This window comes from Argiope bruennichi, chromosome X2, assembly GCF_947563725.1.
Source record: "Argiope bruennichi chromosome X2, qqArgBrue1.1, whole genome shotgun sequence".
In the NCBI taxonomy this organism is placed as follows: Eukaryota; Metazoa; Arthropoda; class Arachnida; order Araneae; family Araneidae; genus Argiope; species Argiope bruennichi.
The window spans coordinates 129,560,375-129,585,604 of record NC_079163.1 but is presented as its reverse complement, the minus strand read 5'-3'; the positions used below and the strand labels follow the sequence as shown (position 1 = coordinate 129,585,604).

At 28.9% G+C, this 25,230-nt stretch overlaps 2 protein-coding genes across 4 annotated transcripts in view; one reads left to right on the top strand and one right to left on the bottom strand.

The window, feature by feature from the left end:
* Window positions 1-210: 210 nt before the first annotated feature.
* On the top strand, window positions 211-4,301 carry LOC129960580 (uncharacterized). 2 transcript variants are annotated; one of them, XM_056074073.1, is made up of 3 exons: window positions 211-425; window positions 1,347-1,895; window positions 4,093-4,301. In XM_056074073.1, the coding sequence occupies exons 1-3, from the start codon at window positions 362-364 to the stop codon at window positions 4,248-4,250; spliced, it is 771 nt and encodes a 256-aa protein (XP_055930048.1). In that variant the 5' UTR covers window positions 211-361; the 3' UTR covers window positions 4,251-4,301. The 2 variants fall into 2 exon arrangements, with proteins under 2 accessions (XP_055930048.1, XP_055930049.1); XM_056074074.1 differs by lacking the exon at window positions 211-425 and adding an exon at window positions 451-591.
* An 8,965-nt stretch (window positions 4,302-13,266) lies between these two features.
* The window catches only part of LOC129960025 (WD repeat-containing protein 48-like), a 63,649-nt gene continuing 51,685 nt past the window's right edge, over window positions 13,267-25,230 (bottom strand). For both annotated transcript variants that reach the window (XM_056073032.1, XM_056073033.1), the window contains exons 13-19: window positions 25,092-25,188; window positions 23,017-23,094; window positions 22,393-22,480; window positions 19,759-19,873; window positions 19,336-19,412; window positions 18,727-18,934; window positions 13,267-13,835 (exon numbers count right to left, since the gene is read on the bottom strand). In XM_056073032.1, coding sequence (XP_055929007.1) covers window positions 13,743-13,835; window positions 18,727-18,934; window positions 19,336-19,412; window positions 19,759-19,873; window positions 22,393-22,480; window positions 23,017-23,094; window positions 25,092-25,188 — 756 coding nt within the window. In that variant the 3' untranslated portion in view covers window positions 13,267-13,742. The remainder of the gene's footprint in view (window positions 13,836-18,726; window positions 18,935-19,335; window positions 19,413-19,758; window positions 19,874-22,392; window positions 22,481-23,016; window positions 23,095-25,091; window positions 25,189-25,230) is intronic.

Genomic DNA, 25,230 nt, shown 5'->3' with positions numbered 1-25,230 from the left:
TCTTTGATCAGTGTCACAGTGGTTCCTTTCTCAGATTATTATTGATGATTTAAGATCATCACTGGTAGTTAGAACGGCTAAGAATTTATTTTTCGGATATACTATAGTACAAGCATTTATGAATTTTAAGATTCAAATATATCCATAGGTTTAACTGTTTGCGATCTATCCACTTTCTCACTTGGTGACTCAAATGTTGATAAAATTGGAACAGGGCCTTATGTAAAAACAGGAAAACTGCGCGTACTCATATCTAAATTAAAAGAATTTGCCACGCATATGATTGGGTTCCTTGGGTAAAGGATCAATCTAGTTTTCTATAGTCCTGTTTGAAATATTTAATCTGTGGACCAGTTTTAAAATGAAATATTTTGTTGCAATAATACTAACCCTTGGTACAACTGCCTTGGGTGCAACCGTCGGAGGTATGTCAGTTTTTTTTACCATGCATCGTTAATTTACTTAAAATTGTTTGAATATAGATATTTTATGGATAACTTAAAAATAATGAGAATTACAAATTCGTAATGAAATATTACATTTTTATAGCCTTGACTATTTTTTGTGCAGCAGGCTTGGCAATCATACGAGGTAGGTAATTAATGAAAAAGGAAAAATTCTGAAGATTTTACCACATGATCTGTAGTTAAAATTCTGGATAAAAAACGTATGCAGGTGACTTTTAAGAATGCGAAAGATGTGCAATTATGGAAGTTTTAGTTATTCGCTCATAATCTTTAAACTACAGCCCAGTAAATGGGGGGGGGGGAGGGTCTGAATACAGTCCGAGTATTGTATATTTTGGTAGCTTTGCAATATTTTCAATGCACTTCCAAACGTATTTAGTTCATATCTTTCATTAAAATAAATATCAATACCAACCTAGTAACTTTGATCTGTTAGCTGATAAGCTGAATTTAGAATGACTTTCCATTTTCGTATGTGATCAGCTAAAGTCTTATCTATTAGAATGATTCCTTTCAGAAGTTATAACGTTGCATCAATTAAATCCTATAAGCTAACCTAATTAAATAAAATTAATTCTAGAAGGAGCACACAGGATTATTAATCAGATATATTTGTTAAAGATTCTGTTCGTTAACCGCCACAAGTAAAAGGTATGTGCTTTTTGTAAACCGATAATGTATATAAAATAGAAATTTAGGAAAATCCTGATGGTCAAAGGACTTACTCGATAATTATTTAACAAACTTTTTTTTTTTTTCCAAAAAGATTGTAGGAAAAGATGGGTATCGTTTTTACTGTTACACACGACTGGTGAATTAATTGTGCCATCAGTTACTTTTGAACCAATTTTATTTTGCAACAAATGATTTTGTTTCTAGAGTTTCACTTAAATGCGACTGATGAAGCAGAAAACGTTACAGAAGCCTTCATTCTTGAGGAGGAAGAGTTTATCACAACAGAAGAAATTATAGACACAGCATCTGAAAGCCAAATTATTTTATTGCAAGAACCGGCTCCAATTTTTCAAGTTTTACGCAATTTCCTCTTCCAAGCTAGAGATGGTTTGCTGGACCCATCATTAGTAGCCGAAGGATCCGAGCATGAAAAAACTGAGAAGCTTGTGAAACTGATTGAGCATAGCTTAGTCGAAGCCACTACGATTTTAGCAACTCACATGGCTAACTCTCCGGTTTCAACCACTCCTTCTGGAATAATAGATACTTTTTCAAATCGTCAAGGTGATATTCCCGTACAAATTAAACGAGAAAAGGAAAAGCCAAATGCTCTTTCTTCAAAGAATAAGCGCCAAACAGCTCATAACATGGTTGCAAATATGAGCACGTCTTGCAGCAATTGTTACAACAATCTGCAGAAATGTGTTCAACAGTGTTTTGTTCAGCATAACTGCAATGATATTCAAAGAAATGGTAAGTCTAAACTAAATAGTTTCTTATTTTTATTTGGTCACTATAAGTCACTCGATGAATTAAAGTTAAATTTTATTAATATATTATCTTGTAAGTCTTTAGTTTTTGATATGAAATTTATTTATCTTTTCTGGACAATTCAAATGGTTCGCATTAAACCGATTTCAGCATTAAAAGTATTTCCATAATGACGAGATTTAGCTTCAAATCTTGAACCGTCGTGTAGTTTCCCTGTAATATTTTGATGCAGTATAGAAGCTTGGAGTGGCCATTCAATTCAAATTCAGCCATTTAGTAAGAAACGACAAAATGTCTTCAACAACTGTAGTATTTATCAGAATAAGGTAACCAATAAATCAAGATTATTAAATTAAATGGCATGCAATAGATTCTACTATATTTGCTAATCTATTTGTTACTGGTACTATTTGTGTAATCTTCAATGTTTGAAAAAAGACTTCACAAATGGTGAATCTGAATTGGGTCAAAATCTGGATTCCACTAAATACATCGGATGTGAAAGTGTAATCAGTGTAGAAGCTTCATAATTTTGCCTTTTAGCAAATGAAAATTAAAGCGAATAATGATTCAGGCGATACAGACAATTTTGTTCCAATAAAATTCAATAAAGAATATAAATACGAGACAACCAATGACATTAAATTACGCTATTAATTTAACAATCTAAATAACAATTTTTAAAATACGGTTTAAATGTTTTTGCAATAATTCATTCTTAAATAAATACGATATTGCGATATCGTACATGATCTGCTTTCGAGATGCTTCAGTTGCAATTTTCAGGAAATGTTTGCTTCCGGTTTTAATTCTTGTAGATAAGTACTACCAAACGAATAGCTCAAGGTTGAATGATATCTCCTAAGATATATCAGATTTCCGCAAATACATCGGTTGAAAATTGCCCGACGGATTTAGAGTTGCGTATGTTTTTACGCAAGATTTCGAACGAGGAAGAAATCTGCCTGGATATACTCAATTGGTAGCTCCTCGGTATGCTTCTTAAATTTTGCGAGCACTTTTAGTCGACTGTTCAGTAAAACAATGTGAATCGCTTTAGTAATCAGTATCGAACGTGCGATGGCGGATTTAAGCAGTGCACATCATGATGTCCTTCTTTTAATAAACTGGTCAATTTAGTTCCACATTTTAATGCATTTTTAACATGCTAATTAATCTTATTTTAGATTAATTTTATTCCAATAACTTTATGAAAATGTATTTGTTTTTACTTATCCAATTGTTATCCGGCATCCACGTTCGTGCGCAATATTATTGAAGCAGATTTTCGCTGTTTATGAATAATTAATAAATTGAATGTAATGAAACGTACGAGAACCTGATTAATTTTACTTCACAAAATGTTAATATTCTATAATCTGTATTGTTTGCACATTTATTTGGCAACTAAGAAAGTTATTTAATGGACTTTGAGCTAGTCTAGCGGCCTTGGGTCGTCGAAATATGCCACAGCATTTGGAAGAAATAATCCGATAATATAACTTATTGATAAAAGTGAACGTAATTTCGAATCGCCTGAATGCATTGTTTCGGCAGCTGAACATTTTAATATCAATAATGTTAAATTGTATTCATAATCTATAATGTATAGTATAGCTTTCGGTATAATATATAGCAAGATATACACTCCAAATTAAACAATTTTGAACTACAATAAACTTTGGATCCAATGTTTTTCCACAAATGATAAATATTATCAAAATGTAAATTTTACTGAAATTATTTCAAGGGGACGATTCGCAAAATTATTTCGAAATATGCTAACGAATTTCATATAAATGCATCTTAAAAGAATCCTGTTGCACGGAGCAGCAGACTACCTTTCTAACAAAAGCGCAATTTAGTAATTTTTTTAAAAATTTAGTATAACAAAATTGGAGATCTATACAACAACACCCTTGAAGGAATATTAATATCGCCTACACTTTTCCCAGAGAAACGTGTTGATTTGAAATACAAAATAAATAGCTGTAGTACAGCTGGAAAAATCTACAAACTGGTCGAGGGAATACCGAAATCGCATATTCGAATTGTTAAAATGGAGTGTATCTTCTTGGATCTAGAACGCGTCTGTTTAGTTGAATTCCGAAACTCCGAATGAATTTTTCGGAGTTTAAAACTTCACACGCAAATTCTTATTACAGTAATTCAATTTCAGCACGTTCTTGTCCACCTCCTCCAAGTCGACTCTGCAATCCGTTTACTCCATGGAATCCTGTGGATGAATGCAAAACCAACAACGATTGCAAAAGTCCGCTAATTTGTTGCAATGATGGATGTATCAACAAATGTATTGCTGGTGTCTGGCGTTCTTGATTTAAACACAGCCTTTTAATTTGTGTGAATTTTTATCGAATAAAATTTCATTCTTGTCTCAAAACTTTTGAATTGCAATTAAAATCAATCTATGCATTTGATCTCCGTTAACATGTTCGCGTGATTCGCCTGTAGGTTACACTTAACTGTACTAAACTACCTCTTTAATTAGATGGTCTGAATCTCAGGCGAAAGTTGTTCGAATTTATCGCATTCACTGCCACATCTAAACGGTTTCGCTTCATTAGAGAATATTCATTGTTTTAACTTACTGAATTACTCCGCAACTGATCCTAAGAAAGTAATGTTCAATGAATATCTTGCATTTTATACTTGAATAAGAGTAACTGATTATAAAGAATTTGGCAATGTAGGAATGTGTGGCCTCTATCGGCATTGGGTGCTACTAGTTCATTGAGTTAAGTCAAAATATTTCAATTTTTAGTTTGCTGTTCTCAAAGGATCAATATTTCCTTGATTATTGATATTTAACACTAGAATTAAAGGACCAGTCAAAATGATTGGTCGATCTTTAGTAGTTCTAATGTTAAAAACCATTTACTATAGTGTTTATAATCTTGTTTAATTTGTCTATTAAGATATACAGTAAGAGAAGTTACAAAAATTGAAACATTTTTTATACTTCTGATGGAGTAATTTTCAGAAATTATGAGTAACTCGTAAGAAAACTTTGAAGTTATCGAAATTGCACCACTCGTATCCGATAAAAAAATTAACAGATAACGTGCTTTTAAATTGCGCCTTGAGCAAACGCAATCAATGGTTTACAAAATAATCCAGCTAAATAACATACTAAAGGCTATTTAGGATTTCAATTTCAGTTCACTTGTCATTTTTAGGAAGTTTAAATAATTGTTTTCTTTAAATTGCACATTATTACATTAATAATTATACATAAATTGCCAAAATAAGATTTGTAAGAAATATTGGATAGGAATTTGAGAATTTTATAGGAAAGTAGTTTCGTCAGCAAGTTCAGTTTCGTCTATAATGTATAGTATAGCTTTCGGTATAATATATAGCAAGATATACGAAATTGTAGTCAATTTTCTCTGCATCGATTCTACCAAATAGACGCACTTGCGCAATCCGGGCGTACCATTTTCTAGATTTCGAGTTCTTAAAAGCTACATAAATATGCGTCGTTTTCGGTGCTAAAACTAAGACAACAGAAACCCGATGGATTCTGCATTATAAGCAATATATTATAAATTTTCTGCAAGGTTTTGGAACATCGATTTCGAAACTTGCAAGCAGTTTCTTTCTTAATGTATAATCCAATTGAAAGTGTCGTGTTAATTCGCGATTCGGAAGATAATTGCACAAATGTCAAATGCCATCTTTACATTTTATAAATTATTTCTAGTAGCGTGCACAGAAAAAAAGAGGAAAAAAAAATAGCATTAATATGGCAAAAAAAGAATCCAAAAACTGAAGAAAATGGGTTTTGAATAGGTATATATTTTATGCCGATTCCTCTTTTTCATACAAATGTTCGCCAAACTAATCTTGATTTATTTTGCATATTATGAGAAAAAGGCCATGAAGTTACAGGACAAGAAAACGGAAAGATAAAAGCCATCGTCTGCCGTACAAATGTACTCCATTTTTCAAAGAATTTACACGAATTAAACAAAATCAGCGGACTACTCACTTTCGACCTGTTTTTGAAAATCGCAAGTTTTTTTAGATGCATTCATAGCGTTACATATAAATATTTCTCCTTACTGCAAATAGATTAGGAACTATGCCCAACTGAATAAAAATAGCATTTACTAATACCTCAAGATTCAACAAAAATTCAAAAAACTTCCATATTTGGAAGATTAAAAGGACTTAAATCGTTTTAAGAAAAATAAATACAGCTGTTGATTTCGTCGACATAATAATGGATTAATGTTATTTAATTTTTGAAGTTCGCTGCAAGATTAGAAACGTTCAGTTTGCAATACATTCTACAACATGTAATTGAAGTACATCGTTTCGCAAGCGAATTCAAAATTTCTGTGGATTTTATAAATGCACAAAATGAATCCGAGTATATTAAACTAATTTTTCTAAAAGTAAATGCTTTGGTTTAGTTTAAAACGATTCAACTAAAATTAAAACCTGTACTCTCTCATGTTAATTTTTAACTTTAGTGGTAAATCTTTTGCAGGTAAAACAAAAGTTCTTGTATTTCGCCTCACTACCTGCATCCGACAGCACATAACTAAAGTTTGAAAAGTTAAAAGTATATAGTTGATTTTTTTTTTTTGAGTTTCTTAATTTTAATAGATTAAGAAACTTCATTTTAATATACTGTGCCAGTTAGCCAACTTATATATAAAAAAAATCGAAACAAATAGTCTGACGTGTAAAAAAAAAAACTCTTTATTCATGGAAATAGTGACACTAAACGCTGGTTTCAATATTTAAATTAAAAAACATAATAAAAATTACTTTCAAAGACAAATTAATATTGCTTGTAAAATAAGTTTACAAGAAACAATGTTTCTAAAAGCTCAATGCTAAATTCACTATACTGATTACAAATCTCTCCATTACGTAGCGTAAGAAATTAAAAAGCAGTGGTAGGTTATCAACTCAAAATCCAAGAGTGTTGCATCCTTTCTATTTAGATTTTCCATTCATTGAAAAAATTACTGGAAGTATGACTATAATAAATTTTTTAAAAATATGTCGCTGGAATATGGCTTAAATTTCATTGAATCTCGGGAAACTTGTATCTGGAAAATTTGACATCTTTAAAATGTGTAACATTCTTAAAATATATATTTCTTTTATTAAAATCATTTGCCTCATCATCTCAAGCTATATGTACAAAAAAAAGTTAATTTTGCCGGAGTTTCATTTCCATTCATTGAAGGAAAATAACCGCCAGTGATCTTTATTGAATACGATTTGCAAAAAATGGTTCGCTAAATTAAAAACGGTTTAGATTCATTTAACAAAAAGCATAGAAAGGCACGAAACTTTGCTGTTAAGAACAGCAAACATTACTAGATGTAGATATCTGCCAAGCAAAATCGGAATTGGTTAAACGTTACCCAACCACACAAATCAGACAGAATTGAAAGAAAGTAATACAAAATATTGAAAATTTGTATGTGAATTGATACTTCAAATACAAGTTTTCACTTCGCTATAACTTCCTTAATATGGAAAAACAGAAAAATAAATCAAGTTAACACCTCATTAAGAATTATTTTTGTATTCAAAGTTTTTCTTAAAAGGTTATCTTAGAAGTTAAGGGCTAAAAAATGAGTTTCAAGCCTTAATTTTGATTGTTTCTAACGTCAAAAATTTATGCTGCCAGTTCTGAAGGAAAAATTAAACTTTTTTCATTTCCATAGTTTGAGATTGTTTAAAAGCAAATGGAGTAAAGATAAAACTTTCAATAAAAATAAAGATTTAATGGCTAGGCAACTTTAGGTAAAAATGATCAGTTTACAAATTTCCAGAAACTACATCTTTCTTAAATCTTTATACTATATTTTTTTTAAAAAATTAAACGTATTCCGGAGATTTTGTTAGTTTGATGGTCCTTTAATTTGATGTCGCATTACTGAGAGTATACTGTATTAAAAAAATATTCTAACAATTAAAGATAATCGTTATGGCTTTAATTTAAAAATGGGCCCTTTTCTTAACCAATTAAAAACAATCACTTAAAAGCGATAATCTATAGATAAACATGATATTTTTGCCGATGTTCGGCAATGACATGCGTTTTTTCCAATAGTTTGCCAATGGCATGCAAATAGTAATAAATATAATACCGAAAAAAATTTTTTAAAAAATCTCGTGATAAATTTTCTTTTACTTAAATTAATAGTTATACTTTATTCAGTTATAACTGAAATCCGTAAAAGATCTTAGTTTTAATATTAAGAAAAGCGGATGATTTTTTCCCCCTCCAATACAAAAGAAAAATTAAACAATTAATTTGTACTTTCTACCATAAAACGTTATTATTTGCAGACGATAGTTAATTTCTTCAAACATATTTAAAATACAGAGATAAACTTTCATTTCTTGCCGATTAATATGATACAAACTTTTGGCACTTGCTAAAAACTTTGAAGTTTTTCAATAATATAAACTTTGGCAAAGTACGAATCTGGTCTTGTTACATAGATCTGTACTTTGTAACTATCATGAGATTTGCAATTTTGTAAATGCTTTGCATAGCGTTAGTGAACGCTATTCGTTGTCTTATCCAAGACCCAAAATTTTTTGCGGGGAGAGGAGGGAATTAATTGAAGAGTGTACGAGAATGTTTCGGGAAAGCTATTTCCGTTGGGTTTTGTCTAAGAATTGAAAATAGTAATTTCGATTAAATGGAATCTACCTTAACTTTCCAGCATGCCGAAAGGATTTTTACTTAACTTGTAGAGGGGGGTGTTCATCTTTTGCTCTACTTTGAAGGGGGGGGGAATAGTAAATGTTCATTAGATTGCTATGCTGTTTTTGAGTGCATGTACGTTTTATTCCCCACAATTTCTTCCACATACAGCGGCGACCAACCTACTAAACTGGTCACTGAGAGGAGTGACTGCTATTTAGGGGTGGCAACTTAGAAATATTTTACTATATAACAAAAACGAATTTGCTTTATTTAAATTAGTAAACATTTGATGTAACAACAGAGCACAAATAAATCGAGTATCATTTATTTAGCTGCAGCAAAAATGTATAAATTCTTTTAAATAATTTTACTAGATAAAATACAAAGGTTGGATAAACAGTAATAGCAACACCATAAAGTCATACGTGAGATGGCTCTAACAACTTCGAGATAATACAACTAATCAATAAAGTTGCATACTAATAGGGTGTGATTACCTTACATTCAGTTACAAATGATATACCTAGTTGGATAAAAAGTAGCAATATCATGTCATCATAGTATTAGATGACACTAATGGCTTTTTCAGATGATAATGAACAATAAAATCAGTAGCAGCTGTATTTCGTTCAGTTATTCCGCGAGAATAAGCATTTTAGGAATGTGTTTACAAAATAGGATCAATGATTTCGGCTAGAAATTTAAGTAACACTAAACTTTAAAAAAAAACAATAATTATTGGTTGCACAAAACTATAAACAAGATGTGTGGAAAGTAGAGCTGCGCTGATTTTCGATATCAATTTTTGAAAACAAAACCGATTTATCAGTTACATACTCATGAATACTAGTTCATGATGAATCGTGATGCAATAAACCGACACTCACAATTTTCGTTTCCAGAGATTAAATTATGTTTATTTGGAACTTTTGACATCAATGCATTTGTTTGAATCCCACCTAATGAGAAAAAAAAGACAAAATTTGATGAAAATCTAAATGTTTGTTCTTGTTGCCTTTATTGTTTTTCACCTTTGCACACAGATTCTGTTAATATTTCAATAAATATTGTCATATTTTACTATACAATAATATTTGCCGCAGACATATAATTTTGCAATAAAGTTTTCTGCTCTCAAAACGGAAAACTTATATACAGGGTGGTTATAATTAAACTTCCCCTATAAACAGCATCCTACAATGCAAACGGATTGCAACGAAATTTGGCATATAGACTACACACGAGATGCGCTCACGGAATTTCGAGAAAACAAAAAAATAGTTCCAAAATGTCCACCAATGGGCGCCTTTTTCCGTAAAAACATTAAATTTAACACAATAAAAGACCTAAACGGAATACAGAAACAATATTAACAATCCAGAACAAGAATTATGAGTAATAAAATGTAAAACTGGGTAAAGCTGTCAATTCTAGGAAAAAAAATGTCGAGATCTGCATGTTTCAGAAGATGAACTTTATGCAAAACAGGTTAGGATAAGAAACGCTTGCAGTCGTTGTCAACTTTTTCTCAAACAGCATACTGTTATTTACCCCTTACCTTTACTTAATATGGTTCTATGTCAAGGTGATCAGAAACTAGTCAATAAATGTTAGTATTATTTCTGTATTCCATTTTGGTCGTTTATTGTATTAAAATTAATGCTTTCCCGCAAAAGACGTCCTCTGGTGGACATTTTTTTTTTTTTTTTTTTTTTTTTTCCGTGGGCGCATCCGTGTATAGTCTATATACCAAATTTCGCTCTAATCCAGGAGTTTCTAACCCGTTTGTGTTGTATGATGCTGGCTGTTTATAAGGGAAGTTTAATTATAACCACCCTGTATGTGTGTGTGTGTGTGTGTGTGTATATATATATATATATATATATATATATATATACAATTCAAGAAATTTTTTAAAGATTTAATGATTTTAAACATCCGAAATAATGATAAAGTTGCTTTGTAGTAATTTTTATATCTTAATGAATTAAGTTTAAAAATCATACAAATAACTGAACTTTAAATCTGTTAGGCACCAGATGCTACGAATTATTTATTTAAAAAAAACTCATAGCATTTATCCAATTAATGTTTTAATTGGACTGTAATTTCTTAAGATATTAATTATTATTTCATTAAAAATGCATTAATTTAAAGTTGAAATTGAATAAAGACATGCTTAACGAATTATTCGAACGTTGCCATCCTTTTCAAAGCATTTTTTGTTTCATTCTTTCTATTCGAGTTTTACTATGCATAAATTTCGTGATGCATTTCAAAAACTTATTTATATATATTGTAAAGAAAAACTACATTTGTTTATAAAAAAAATTCGATTTAAACGGAAGTCATATTTTTCCCCCCTGAAATATTTATTCGAAAGATTTTTCAAAAACTCCGAAAAATCTTAATCCATTATAATAATTTTTATTAAGGTTTTTAGTATGGAAATTAGCATTTTTTTTTTTTTAATCTTTGTAATGTTGCTCAAGGCAGCAAAGTAGGCCCAGCCCCAATATATAATTATTCTTATTAAATATACTTAAAATTAAAATGTAACTTCCTTTAGAAGGAATGCAAATATTATGTCTCACTGTTAAGATAACACATTATTAAAAACTAAAAATATCCGGGATTTTGAGAGTGCTTGCTCTTTGGGGGGGAGGGGAGACTTAACATTGTTCATAACATTCAAATTCTGTGTTTAAGATGTAAACAAATATAAAAACAGCAGCGCAAAATTGAAATTTTCAGTAGCGCATCAGTGTTAAAAATTTGGTATATGTATGAAGCTATAAGCGATTTCATAAAATCTGGAGTAAAAATGCAAGTCTTTGAAGTCTTTCAAATCTCTCCAACGGCGTTTTTAACGAAGGCAGAATTATAAAGCATGAGCTAAATTATCAGCCATAAAATCCTTTCTACACTTGTAACATACGTTACGCACTTGTTCTAACATGGAGATTTTATATATTTGGTAACAAGTGAACATAAATTACGTAAATGCTCTTTTTGTGAATGGGAATATCCGCTCCCCTACATCTTAAGGGACACAGGAATGAACAATGGAAAAGAAATCAATTCCTCCTTAAGCGCTGAACATTAATGGTTCTTAGAATTTCCAACTCCTTTCGAAACAGTTTGAGTGCTCGCTCAGTCGAACTTCCGATAGTTATCTAATTTTCAATAATGAATTTTCGTAATTATCGAAAATCTGTCATAGCAATATTTTACGATTGGATTTCAAGGCACTGTTTAAGAAAAAAGTATTTTTTTTTTCTCTTTTTATTTTTTATGCTGCATATTTTTCTGTAGTATGCGCTTTCATACTTTTAAAATGCAAAATTTTTCTAGTTTTTTGTCTTTACGAATTCTCTTTTTATATTTCATAATATACTTTTAATCAGAATATTTTATTTTGTATTTATGTTTAAAATTATTTTTAATAACAGAATGGTTCCTCTTTGTTTCATAGTTATGTTAATTTTGATGCTCATGAAACTTGATCGATTGCTTGCTACGTGCTGATCGGATTTCGATAATAAATTATCATGACGATTGAGAATTAGTCCTGACAATATTTTACAATTGCATTTCAAAGCATAGTTTAGTATACAAGACGAAAGTATGCTGGATTTCTTCTTCTTATTTTAAAATTTGTATGCACTTTTAAAAGGCTTTCTAAAAATGTATATTTTTTTCTAGATTTATATCTTTATAAAATGCTCTTTTCCAATTTAATAACATATTTTTTCTTGAATTATTTTATTTTGTAATTACGATAAACATTATTTTTAATACATAAAGGTTTAATACTCCAATTTATTTCAGTTTATATGACTGGAATACATATTGCACTTTCTTCAAATTTACACACAGTTTAAAAATTTCTTTTCTTTCCCTTTTTTTATTCGTGAGCTTTATTATTTTTTTTCAACTATAAAGTATATGAATTGCTTTAAAAAACTATCCATTTAATTGACTTAAGAAATTTTTTGTGGGCATTTTTTTTTAAAATAGAGATAATTTTAGTGGTAATTTTTCAACTTATAACTATGTTTCATATAACCCCTTTTCATTTAATTCCTTCCTTTTAATTTTGGGTTTTCGGTCTAATTGTAGAAGGCGCTACGTAAGGGAGGGGATAATATAAAGAAAATGTGTTTGCACTGTTAAAATAAAAGTCATTGCATAACTCACATGCTATCGCTACCTTTTATCCAATCCTTGCAACACATGCATAATCAACAAGATTAATTTTTGAGTAAAATGATTATCATACAATAAAATGATTATATTTTCTTCTAAATTAATTATTTAAAAAAATGAAATGCAATGGAATATTTAAAATTCACTGCAGATTTATAAAATATTCAGTGTATTTCAAACATGAGGTATTCAAAAATCACAACTTTGCTTACAATACACAGACAAAAGAATTGAATGACTGATTGAATTCTTTTCATAAGACTTCAGAAAATGCAAGTTTGATTTCAGGAAGGTATAAATCCATTAGAGAAAAACACGAATGACTTGATTCCTTTTAAATATGACTTTTAGAATATCACAAGATTGAAATGAGTAAAACTTGTATCGATTAGGTAAAAACATCATTAACAATTCATTTGGTCAAATAAAGCCTACTTCTGAAGATATTAAGTCCTGCAGAGCTTTTTATTTACAATATTTTGTAATATATACAGTAAAATGTCTTAGATAAGTCTCACCAATTTGCACATAAGTATAAACAAACTTATTTAAGTTTCATGAACTCAAACTTTCAAATCATTTACACAATTTTACATAGTTCCAATCACACATGAAAGAAAACAAAACAGCTTATCACTACCTTAATTTAACTGTACACATGTATTATAGCTTCAATAGCATACAGAGTCAAGATTGATAAGGGACCGAATTTTTTTTTTTTTTTCTACATCATTCCGATACAAATACCATCATTTCAATGACTTGTTTACAAGATAAACCCATTGACTTTCTTTGACTGTAGCATAATATCAGTTCTAAATCTGTTCGTACAAAAATATTTCTGCCAAATTACCATCTATAATAATTGGCATTTACAGAATTTACACCCATAATAAAAAAATTATATATAACTACTTAATAGCTCTATAGTGAAGAACTAAGTCATTTGAACTTTTCCATATGAAATGTCTTACAGTTCTTAAATCCATATTTGGATCCAAAACCTGTAGAAAAAAATATCAGTTAGTACATGATTTTAAAAGTACAGAATCAGATTTTTAATAGGATAGATTTAATCTCAATATAATGACAGATCGCATATATATGAACAAATTTGCCAATAAATAGGAATTAAAAAAAAAGAAAGAAAAGAAAAGTGTAACGTACAATATTTGTTCAAACTAATATAAATAAATGATTCTTGACAATACATTTTTAAAGCTAATCTCTTACAAGCAAAAAATTTCATTGTTTACATGATCAAATTTATACAAGCTTCATTTAATTAGTAATTCAGAATAGAAATATATATTCCATTTATATTTATTTTATTTCTTACATTATTCGGCACCAATGACAAACTAAGAGAAAGCATTTTACCCAATTTAATATAATACATGCCAAACATCATTCGACGAATTTTGTAAAAATCAATAGTCTTTTCAGGCTTTTACAAGTCTAGTTTTATTCTAAGTTCGATTGAACTTGGAATGAAACCAATTCCAATAAAAAGAAAAAGCTATCACAATACTTGGCACTATAGAGTTTAGTGGAACATAATTATTAGTTTGAAAAGATTTTAAATAAAACCATAAAACTTAACTAAAACCATATTTTCTATATACAGAATGAAATGAAAGCTTACAAATTAATTTCCCCCTGCTTATAGAAAATTTCAGCATATTTAAATAACATCTGAAGTAAGATAGATAAGCATCATAACATGAATCCCGCAGTATTGCTGTTATTATCAATATAAAAAGAGCCTCAAGATTGTGTAAATAAAATATGTGATCGGCTAAAACTCAAGGATAAATATTCCCATATCAAAAGAACTTGCAGTTTGTTACCAAATCTCCATATTCATAACCAAGTACAAATCCAAACGCTGGAGAGAATTAACACATTTCTATACAATCTGTTGGCCAGGACACAGTTTTTTGGTTTTCTATCCTCAAACAAGAAACTCTCATGGTGAATGCCATGAAATCTGTAATTGAAAATAAAGAACCCCATTTCCAATGAATTGCTATAACCCTTTAAAAATTCAGTACAATAGGAGGATTAAAAACACAATATAAAGTGCATATTTAAGTTTTCCCACCATTATAGAAATATATAACACAATATTTATTCGACGTTATGTAACTAGGAGGTTCATTCCCCTGCTTGCAAACACTCACTAAGCCCCAGAGAATTGCAGAGAGATCCTCTCAAGTTTGCTACACAAACACTACTAGCTTCGCACGTTACAAAAAAGACGCTACATCCAAACACAGTTATAATAAAATACAGTTAAGGTTGAGCTTCACTCATTTGTTTATAATACCTTAATTCAAATTAGAATTGAATAAATAGTTTGTCCATGAGAAAGATCTCTTTCTTGATTTTTGTAAACATTTAGAAGTCGAATGAAACTAACAAAGAAAATTAGAAATGTGCAAAAAGAGTTTTGAGATTAAATATAACGCTAAAAATTATTTAGATTTAACAATAAAAAACATGTTCTGTGGCATCTCACAATAATTATAGAAAACCTAATTTCGCGAATTAATAAAAATCCTAAATTGATTTCCTACTGATGCCTTCACCTTCATCAATACAGAATAAATTTTGGGAGCCTTGAAAAGGCCTGTATTTGGTAAATTAAAGTATTATGAAGGCAAATTCAATGAGCAAATGAAACTATCCAAGAAAATTTCTGCAGTGTAAGAAAAAGGTGTACAGCTAGTTTCCAGGCTAAAGTTGTGCTTGAAGTTATTTAAATAATCAATACAGTGATATCTCTTATAATTTTGTAAAACAACTGAAAGATATTTAAAAAATTAATACAGTCACAGATCAAAATATAAACTACATACTAAGCTATCTCATAAAGGTTATATGAATGTTCAAAGAACTACTTTGTGAATACAGCTGCATATTTCTTTGATCAAATAAACTACTGTAACATTTCAAATGATTTGGTCTAAGTCAAATCACCATTAGTCGGACATGTGCAAAAACAGGCTTGTTTAACCCTAAACACACTTTATCAAAAAGTTGGCCTTGAAATTTATTTATGGTCTTTGAAGTAACGTTTCGAAACAGGCTTACTATTCCCTGTAGACAAGCCTACAGGGAACAGTTTACTTTTAAAACTTAAAAGATATATTATTGTCTCATGGAATGAGTGGTATTCCAGTAATATGGATGTTTTATTTGAATCTGACTATCATTTCTCTCTCAATAACGCCTAATATTGACTTCACTAGAACCGAATATATAAAGCTGACCACGACCAACATCTGGCTTGGTTTTGCTATATAAAGGTGAAACTTGGCGGTATATTTGATCATATATTATGAAGTCATGTCCAATTCCTGTTGCAATATTTATTTCTGCTCCCATAGATGCGAAGGCTAATGCAGCATTATATTCGTGAATATGCAGCCGGTAATTACATGATATAGGTGAATTGGTGCATAATAGCTCTGTCATCATTTTAGGACAGTTCGATAATGTCGGCGAACGCACTTTATTGTCATGACAGAATTTTGTATATTGAATTGAAGTATTCATTCCATTTTTCCAAAAATAAGGTCCACAAAATTCACAAATTTCTGTCACTGTTTTAATAAAGCTCTCTTCAACACCAACGCTCTGACTATCCACACATATACTGACACATGTTATGTTGAAACAGTTTACTAATTCTTCCTGAATACCTCAAAACTTTCTTCGATTGATTCATTTGCTTATTGAATTCGTCTTCTTTCACAGTTTTGATAATATTTTACAGAACAACTGATATTTTTTCTTTAAGTAATAAAGGTAAACAATCGGAACAACGCTACATCGAAATATAAATAACAGCAGCAAAATACAAATTCATGGACACCTTTAGAAACTGAAATTCATTCAAATGATCAAAAAGATTTCCAGATCAAATGAAAAACGAAAAGATTTATACAAAAATAGATAACTGAACTATTCAGAATTCATTTACATTTTTCTAATTATTACTTGCATTTTGATAGGAAAAAATAATGCCAGTATTGCCAAATCTTAGGTACAAAATATTTTAGTTTGTGTGTGTGTGAGCGCACTAAGTATAAAGGTACTTGACAAATTAAACAGATCCATTTAGTAGGCTTCGCATTGTGTATGCGTGCGTGTGTTTTACAATTAGCACATCTTTTAATGTATCTTTCCAGTAGATGCATAAAAAATGGTTCTTTTAATAAATATATGAAGTATACAAGATCCTTCTATAATGTGTATCACAGAATGTACGCCCATGTTTGAAGATAGCTTTTCGTCATAAAATGGATTAAAAACGAAACTACCATGCATTAAATATTTATCAATAATAGGTTCAGGAAATAAATCCTTAAAGTTTGAAAGAGTTAAATGGATTCTTTCAAATCTCAAACTAAAAATATGTATAAAAAAAGAAAACGTAACTGAAGTTAAGTTAATAACTATAAGAAATTAACACAAATAAACGCTGAAGAAAATGAATAAAATTAAAATAATTTAATTTAATACAATTTAATCTTAGTGAATCTTTTACTCTTTCTCCGATGACCATACATAGCGTTTGGATTGAAAATTTGAATTCGAAAGAAAAGTGATATCCGATTTTCCACGCCAATGACGTCGTCACTTCGGTAGAAAATGATTGATTCATTTTCGAAACGCAAATATTTCGAATGGCACTGTCTGACTCACGTAAAAGAGATCGTCATCCACTTCGGAAATTAAAAAAAAGTTTCCGACGGGGCAAATCTAGAGTCTGTCTTTGCTCGCTCTTCATAATTTTTCTAGTGTGCTAATGCTCTATCAGAGCTTTTAAACAGAAAGACAATACATAATATACCGAAATCTAATAAAACTTCAGTATTGCAAAGTTAATGAAATTTAATCCCTATTTCTACTAATAATGTGAGCGTGGCCTGGCCTGTGGCGCTCCACAGGCCAGGCCGTTCCACGTACAATTACCAGAATTGATAGAGATGGAAATGCATATTTCAAATCCCTTTTTATTTTAATTTTAAAAAATTCAAGCGAGATTTCAAAGTTTTTCCCATGTTAACATACAGTTATTATAGCACAAAAATAATTTTTACATCATCTTAAAATTTAAAAAATAAATTTAATAAAATATTTTCAATGATACCAATTTAGCTTCAATACCGTTTTTACCCTATTTTTAAATACACTTGAGCATACTTTACAAAAAAAAATCACTTTTGCAAAGAAATTCATATAGTTTTCATTGCTAATACAAATATTTCATCCTGAATTATTCTCCTATTGCTTCTATGATGAAAGTACGAACTTACGGCTCATTATTCGATTATGAGTAGGTTTTCTACTTCTAGTATGCTTTTAATATACTTTTTAAATTTTTTGTACTTACAATTAATGTTTAACTTTACAAATAAGCAATGATGAAAAGAAAAAAAAAATCAATTGCATCGATTTTAAAACAGTTATTTTTTAATACAATGTATAAAAATGTCAATGAGTATTGTAATGTACTATGTATTAATGTATAATGTTAATGTATGAACTGCATGCATACAAATAATACATTTTTATCACTTGAAAATTGTTTTCTTATCATAGAGCTCAGTATTTCTTACTGTATCAGAGAAATATTTTTCAATATTCCGCAGTATAGGTGAGATGGCAGAACTCTAGGGACACACACTGAATAATGAACGGAAGCGTGTAAGGCTTTTAAATAGTATGTGCTACATATCAATCAAATTTTTAGTTACGCCTTCAAGAGTATTTTCGAGTAACTACTTATATTATTTAACTGAAAATGTTAGCAGCCATTAATCTCAGCGAAACAACTGGCAGATAAAAGTATCTAGTAATTAAAATAAAGCTTTAAATATTTACTTGATCTTGGCACAGAAGCTCCACTTTTTCTTCTGCAATTGAAGTCCTCTCTTCATCTTTCTCTGATTCACCTTTTTCTTGGCCTCCAGACCCACCAGACTGACTAGCTGTTTGAGAACCTGCATCTGAACCAGCACCCATGATCTTTTCATAAACATGCTCAATAACTTTTCGCACTTGAAGCATATCACTGGCTGATAAACGCTCTCTACATTATAAGATCAAATATTTGTATTCGAGAATATCCGATTAAAAAATAACAAATCATTTATCATTCAAACTTAATGGGTTTATCAGTTTTCAAACTGATTATCTAAATACTTTTAGTTATTATTATCCAATTATTTTAAGTAGCAAGATGACAGCAAGAAAAGGGTGGGAAAATGATTTATATATAAAATTATGTATGTCGCAATAAAAAAATGAATGTTAAATTTTGTACCTATTAAGCCATTTTGCAAAAGTCTATAAAAATTTATATTATCCAAATTAAGTTCAATACATTAAAAGTATACCCACTTTGAATATATTATTAAAATGAGTTAACATAACACACTCTTCTCATAATATATAAAATGTCAAATTTTAAAATGTCTCAAGCATACTTACTTCCTAAGTGGTTTTGCACCAGATGATTGCACAGGAAGAAGGCAAAATGGAATCTTATTGAATCGTGGCATATTTTTCTAGGGAGAGTAAAAAAAAGAAAAGGAATGTATTTGAAAAAAATACATGCTATGTTTTTCTCCTTCATCACAAAACAACACAAGAGAAATACATTAATACAAAATTAAACATAAAAGTCTCTGGCCTTGAGGTAATTAATACATAAATCAAAGTAAAATTTGAAGGAATAAAACAAATAATTTCATGCCAAAAATATGAAAATAGTCTCACTGAGAAATAAATTGCATTATGCAATTATGAAAATGACAACACTGCTTAAAGAAAATGATTCCAAATAATTCACATTTGACTTGACAGTTTAAATATGAAAATAAATAAATAAAATACAAAAAATGTACTACTTACTGAAACAACGACATCTGTTACCCAAGAAGGAACTGTTTCATGGAGCAATAATTCTTCAGTTTCACGACCAGCATCCCCTACCAAGAGTCGTAAAAGTGTGCGACCACCAACTTCGCTAAAAGGGGTGAAGAATAAATCAGTTTTATTCAAAATAAAAACTGGTGAATGTTCGGTTTTTTTTTAGATCAGATAGAAAAAATATACTAATTATGCTGCAAATGTTTTAAATTTGCAAAAATGAAAGCCAATATTTATTATTCAAAATACATCTCTTAATACATAAGAACATCACAAAATACAAAAACTATTCATTTCTACAGCGAAATGAAGACAGCTAGTTGGTAGCGATTGTAAATAACTACAACGCACGACTGAAATTAACGATATTGAAAAGGTTAAGACGTCACAATATTTTATCTTCGCCTCTCAGATGCATGAACAAAATGCTGCTATCAACACATATTGACACAGTCTCAATAATTTCGAGAAAAAATAATTGTAAAATCAGCAGTACTTTGAAAGTGGAAAAGAATTAAGCAAAGATTAACTTGCTGTAAAAAAGGGTAAAAGATTTTACACAACGACCCCATATCTGCAGCATCACAGTTATTTCACTTCTTTTATTTCTGTCCATCTTGATATAAAAACAAAAACTTTTGCACACACCTAATAAACTACAGAATCAAATCAAAAAACAAAAACAGACCTAGTCGTTGATTTTCTTTCGTAACATTTTAAAATCAAAATAATTTGTCCAGATTTATTCATTTTTTTCTTTAAAAGCCAATAATTTCATGCCAAGAGATATATAAAAATTCAGGGCTAAATATCCTTTGTCAGTATGCATCAAAACATATACTTTGATATGAGAAGAAAATTTTTATTTTAAAATCATAATCTTCCTAGATCAAAGATATTATCATCACATTTCGTAGTAGTGTCTTCCTTTTCCTTCAAAAAATTAAATAGTTACACGATAAAAGAAAGAACTGCATTCATCATTTAGTTCCACTGGTCTCAAGTTGAGCTAGTTTTTTTCCCAACATTGAGCTGGAATTAAATTAATTATATGATAAAAGAAAGAATCGCATTCACTATGTAAATCTACTGATCTCAAATTGGAACAAATTCTATCTTAACATTCAGCTGGAATTAGAATATCATTCTTTATTCATAGGAGGGCAAGTACCCTTGAAAACATATTTTATTGTATAAATAAAACTTATAAATCTCTTTACCAAACAAAAAATTCAAATTAATAGAAAGTTTTTATTTAAAAAGATCTTCTAGTATATTTAATATAAACTGCATACCCACATCTTTCATTTTCGGCTCAGCATAGGAACTTTTAAAAAAATTAAAGTTCCAAGAAAAAGTAGATTGACAACCTCCACTTATATAGTTAATTTTTATTTTGCTTAGTTAAGAATAAATTCGACTTCAATTGATTATACGGAAGAAGAAATTTAAACTTGAAATTAACATATATGTTAATATCCGCTTTTTAAAAGTCGGACTTTCTCAGATGAGTATTTCCTTTCTTGCAGTAGAATTGCAATCAAGTGTATTTAAAAGACTGATATATCAGTATTATAACCAAATGATTACAATAATCACGGAATATTTTACAGAATATTCAATTATTGCAAAATTCTTAATTAAAACCTTCATTCAATTCATTGCTTTGTGGGCAACAAAAGTTTTATTTATATATTTTTTGTACAAAATGTATAACCAGAAATTATTATATAGCTATATATATTTATTTGGAAATTGTAATTAAAGTTGCAAAAGGGCATATTGATGCCTTCATGAATAATCTTTCATCTTTGATTTTTTTAAAAAATGCTGTTTCACATTAACTAAGCATTTTACGAATTTAATTAATCTGAATTTTGACATCGTCACAAAATGTAATAATGTATTTTTCATCTATTTCGATTTTATTTCTGCTATCAGTTTTTTCACATTTGGGTTGAGTGCATAATTAATTTTCAAAATTATAATTATATAAGGAATGCAATTCTGATTATCAGGCATGACAGAATAACTACCAAGTTTTGTTGATTCGACAAAAATGGACAAATTTAAGGTGAACTTTTCAACTAAAAATGCTTTAGAGAAAGTAGTATAAGAGATTGATTACATTCTTTTAACAAATCATATAAAAAATATGTATTCTGATTAAATGCACCAGACATTATTTAATACAATCACAGTGTAACAAATATAATAAAAATTTATTAAAAATTATAAAAGACAGCAAAATATGATAAGAATTGTAATAAATCTTATGTTATATGTTTGAAACAAAATACTTATGAAATTTGTTAGTTTTTTATATTCAATGATATAATAGATAAAAATTATAATGAAAGAAGACTATAATAAAACTACAAGCAAAGATATAAATATATGCAAGGAACATTTAAAAAAATTTCACTTAGCTACCAAGTCAAACAAAACAATTTAATAATTTTTATATATAATGGATACTTTGTACATTAAATTAACTAGATAATTTCATGAGTTAGAATTCTACAAATATTTTATCTTTCCTTAAAAAATACGCTATAATTACTACTTTAATATTAAATAATGATTTCACACATTAATGAATAAAATATATAATACCTAAATATTACAGGAATATGTTCTGGAACGCTAAAATATGGATTTCCAGATCCTTGCCTCTCTTCTAAAGGTCTTTCATTCATATTGCCTACACATGAAATGAAATAAATTGATTAGCATGTCAAAAAAATTTTTAATGTTTTTTTTTTAAATATATAAAGGTAATTAAGAAAATGCGAAAAATTCTTAAATGAAGAGCAGAGAAACTGTTTTCACAATAAAGTGAACAGAAAAAGTTTATAATTCATTTATTTTGTCTACTTTATAAAACGCAGTAAAAATATGTTTACATTTTCTCACATTAATCACTTCATTTGATAAATGGCAAAACCATTTAGAATACAGCCAGAAAATAAAAACAAAATGGAATAAATACAGAAGCTTGGAAAGAACATATTTTAACGACTAATTTTAAATATTTCCATGAAAGCCTTTTTAGAAAACACAAACACTATCGATTTTGACTGAAAATAAGTCTTACTTAACTAATTAAGGACAGTAACTTCAATAGCCAATTATTCAAAACATTTATATCATAATACATGTTAAAATTTCAATCAAAAATATTTTTTTAAATGATAAAATATTCTATGAAATTTTATATAAAACGAAAATATGGCATACTGTCACATTCTTCATCAGCAGAATATGTAGCAGGCCAGTGTTCAAGAAGAGCTTGAAGAAGAAGACCTCCAAGATTAACTAAAAATATAATACAGAAAGGATTAAAATAAAAATTACGAAATAACATTTATGAAAAAGTACTAGCCTAAAAAATATTTCATGAAATAGAAATCTTTATTAATACTATGTTAGTTATCAGAATTTTTCAAAATTTCAAGCTAAGAGAAATTGAGTGAAAGGGGCAGAAAAAAAAAATTCACATTGTAATGGAAATTACTAAAAGAATAAAACTAAATAATAGTTTCAGCACCAAAATCCAAACAGCGAACAACATGCATTTTTATGTTTCATTAAGTTACAAGCTTTAAATGGCTTGTTCAAAATTATTTAGTTTTTAGCGACAAATAATAATCTCCACTCTTCATTCAAAACAGTACTGTATTGGATGATATTTTCCTTTCCAATTCTTAGTGATAATCTTTAATTTAGACCTTCATTATAGAAACTATACATACATGGACATTCAATTAGTTATCACAGCCAATTAGCTCATAATTTTGAATTATTTTAAAATATATTTTATCACTGAGTGGTTGAGAGATTTCTATTTTTTATTTGAGACATAACTTGATGGCATAAGATTCATGAGTATCACTGATAATACATATATTTGTAATATCAAATCATGTAATTAGTGCATACTGTTATTCCTTACTAACCAAAAACGAATAAAATAATTTGGAAAACATACAAAAATAGTCGCAAAACTATTGACTATTTATAAAACTATATTATAAAATAACATACGACTCAAAGGAAAACTTACTGTGTAAATATTTACTTTCTTAATTATTTCGAAACTTGAAGATATAATTAAAGCACATTTCAAATCTTACGACTGCTTAATAATGATTCTTAAGAGATAAATTATGAGTATATTGGTATTATACATTTTCAAGAACATTGTCCACACATTTCATTAGCAAAGAGAATATCACAATATCACAATTAATAAAGACCAACTTTTTTTTAATGTACTTAATAATATTTAGTAATTCATAGAAAGAGATTCAATTATACTAGCAACTAAAAAAAGGACAGATGTCTTTGTCACATAATCAAGTTTTCATTTTCAATTAAAATGAAAGGTTATATGTTCCAATTAAAATGAAAGATTTATTGTTATTATTATTTCCCAGTATGATTCTCTATAAACACCCTTTTTATCAGCTGGTAAATAATCACTGCATGATATATGCAATTCTGTTTAATATAAAGTTAGTTGTATCATGATTAACTATCAACACAATTATTTGGATGCAATACTATTTTATTAATAGTTACTATGATTTTACTATAAACAGAAAATAAGAAACTTGATATTAAGTTTTCAATGTCATCTATTTTTAAAATGGCATCATTTAAAACTTCTATTTTTTTTTAAAAAAATTAGCGATGAGAAGTTATTGTCACATTAATTAGCTGATTTTAAATGAATGAACTAACATTTTAAGTAAAGTTATATCAAGGTAATGAAAAGATTTACTAAGATAATTCAAAAGAATTTATGAGGTGATGTTTATAAGCATCATTTATTTGTCAGAGTTTCTCTGAAATCAAAAATAAAAATTAGAAAATAAAAATAAAAAAGAATTACAAATTAAAATAAAAAATAAAAATTAGAAAATTTCTATCCAACAGTGAAATGAATATAGAGTGCAAATTGATGCTGAATATGGAGAAATATTGAGTTGTAGAAATAATCATTGTTGAAAGTTTCCAAATAGTAGTCATCAAATTTGTATATGAAAGTAATATTTGCCAAAAAAATTCTCGATTTCCGGAATTCTTAGCATCAACCGATTTAACAAATACAATAAGATCACATGTACAGACTAACAGAATGCTTCTTAGCTTAAAATCTGAGCATAAATTCGCTCTTTAAACAGAATACTATTATATGTAATGTAATCTCCTCTGTCAATCAAAATTAAGCGAATTTATAGACATTAATAGAGAAACATTATTTTAGTACAAGAGGAGTAGGAGACAGTTACAAAAAACTGTAAAATTACCTTTTGGGTCAGGACCATCATTGGCACCAAGACCAAATTCTTTAGAAGACACCCATGCAGCAAAGCTATCAGGTTCATCCATGTGTATGCATAACAGCTAAGAGATAAAATTTCTTTATTGCATGGAGAGAGAGATTTT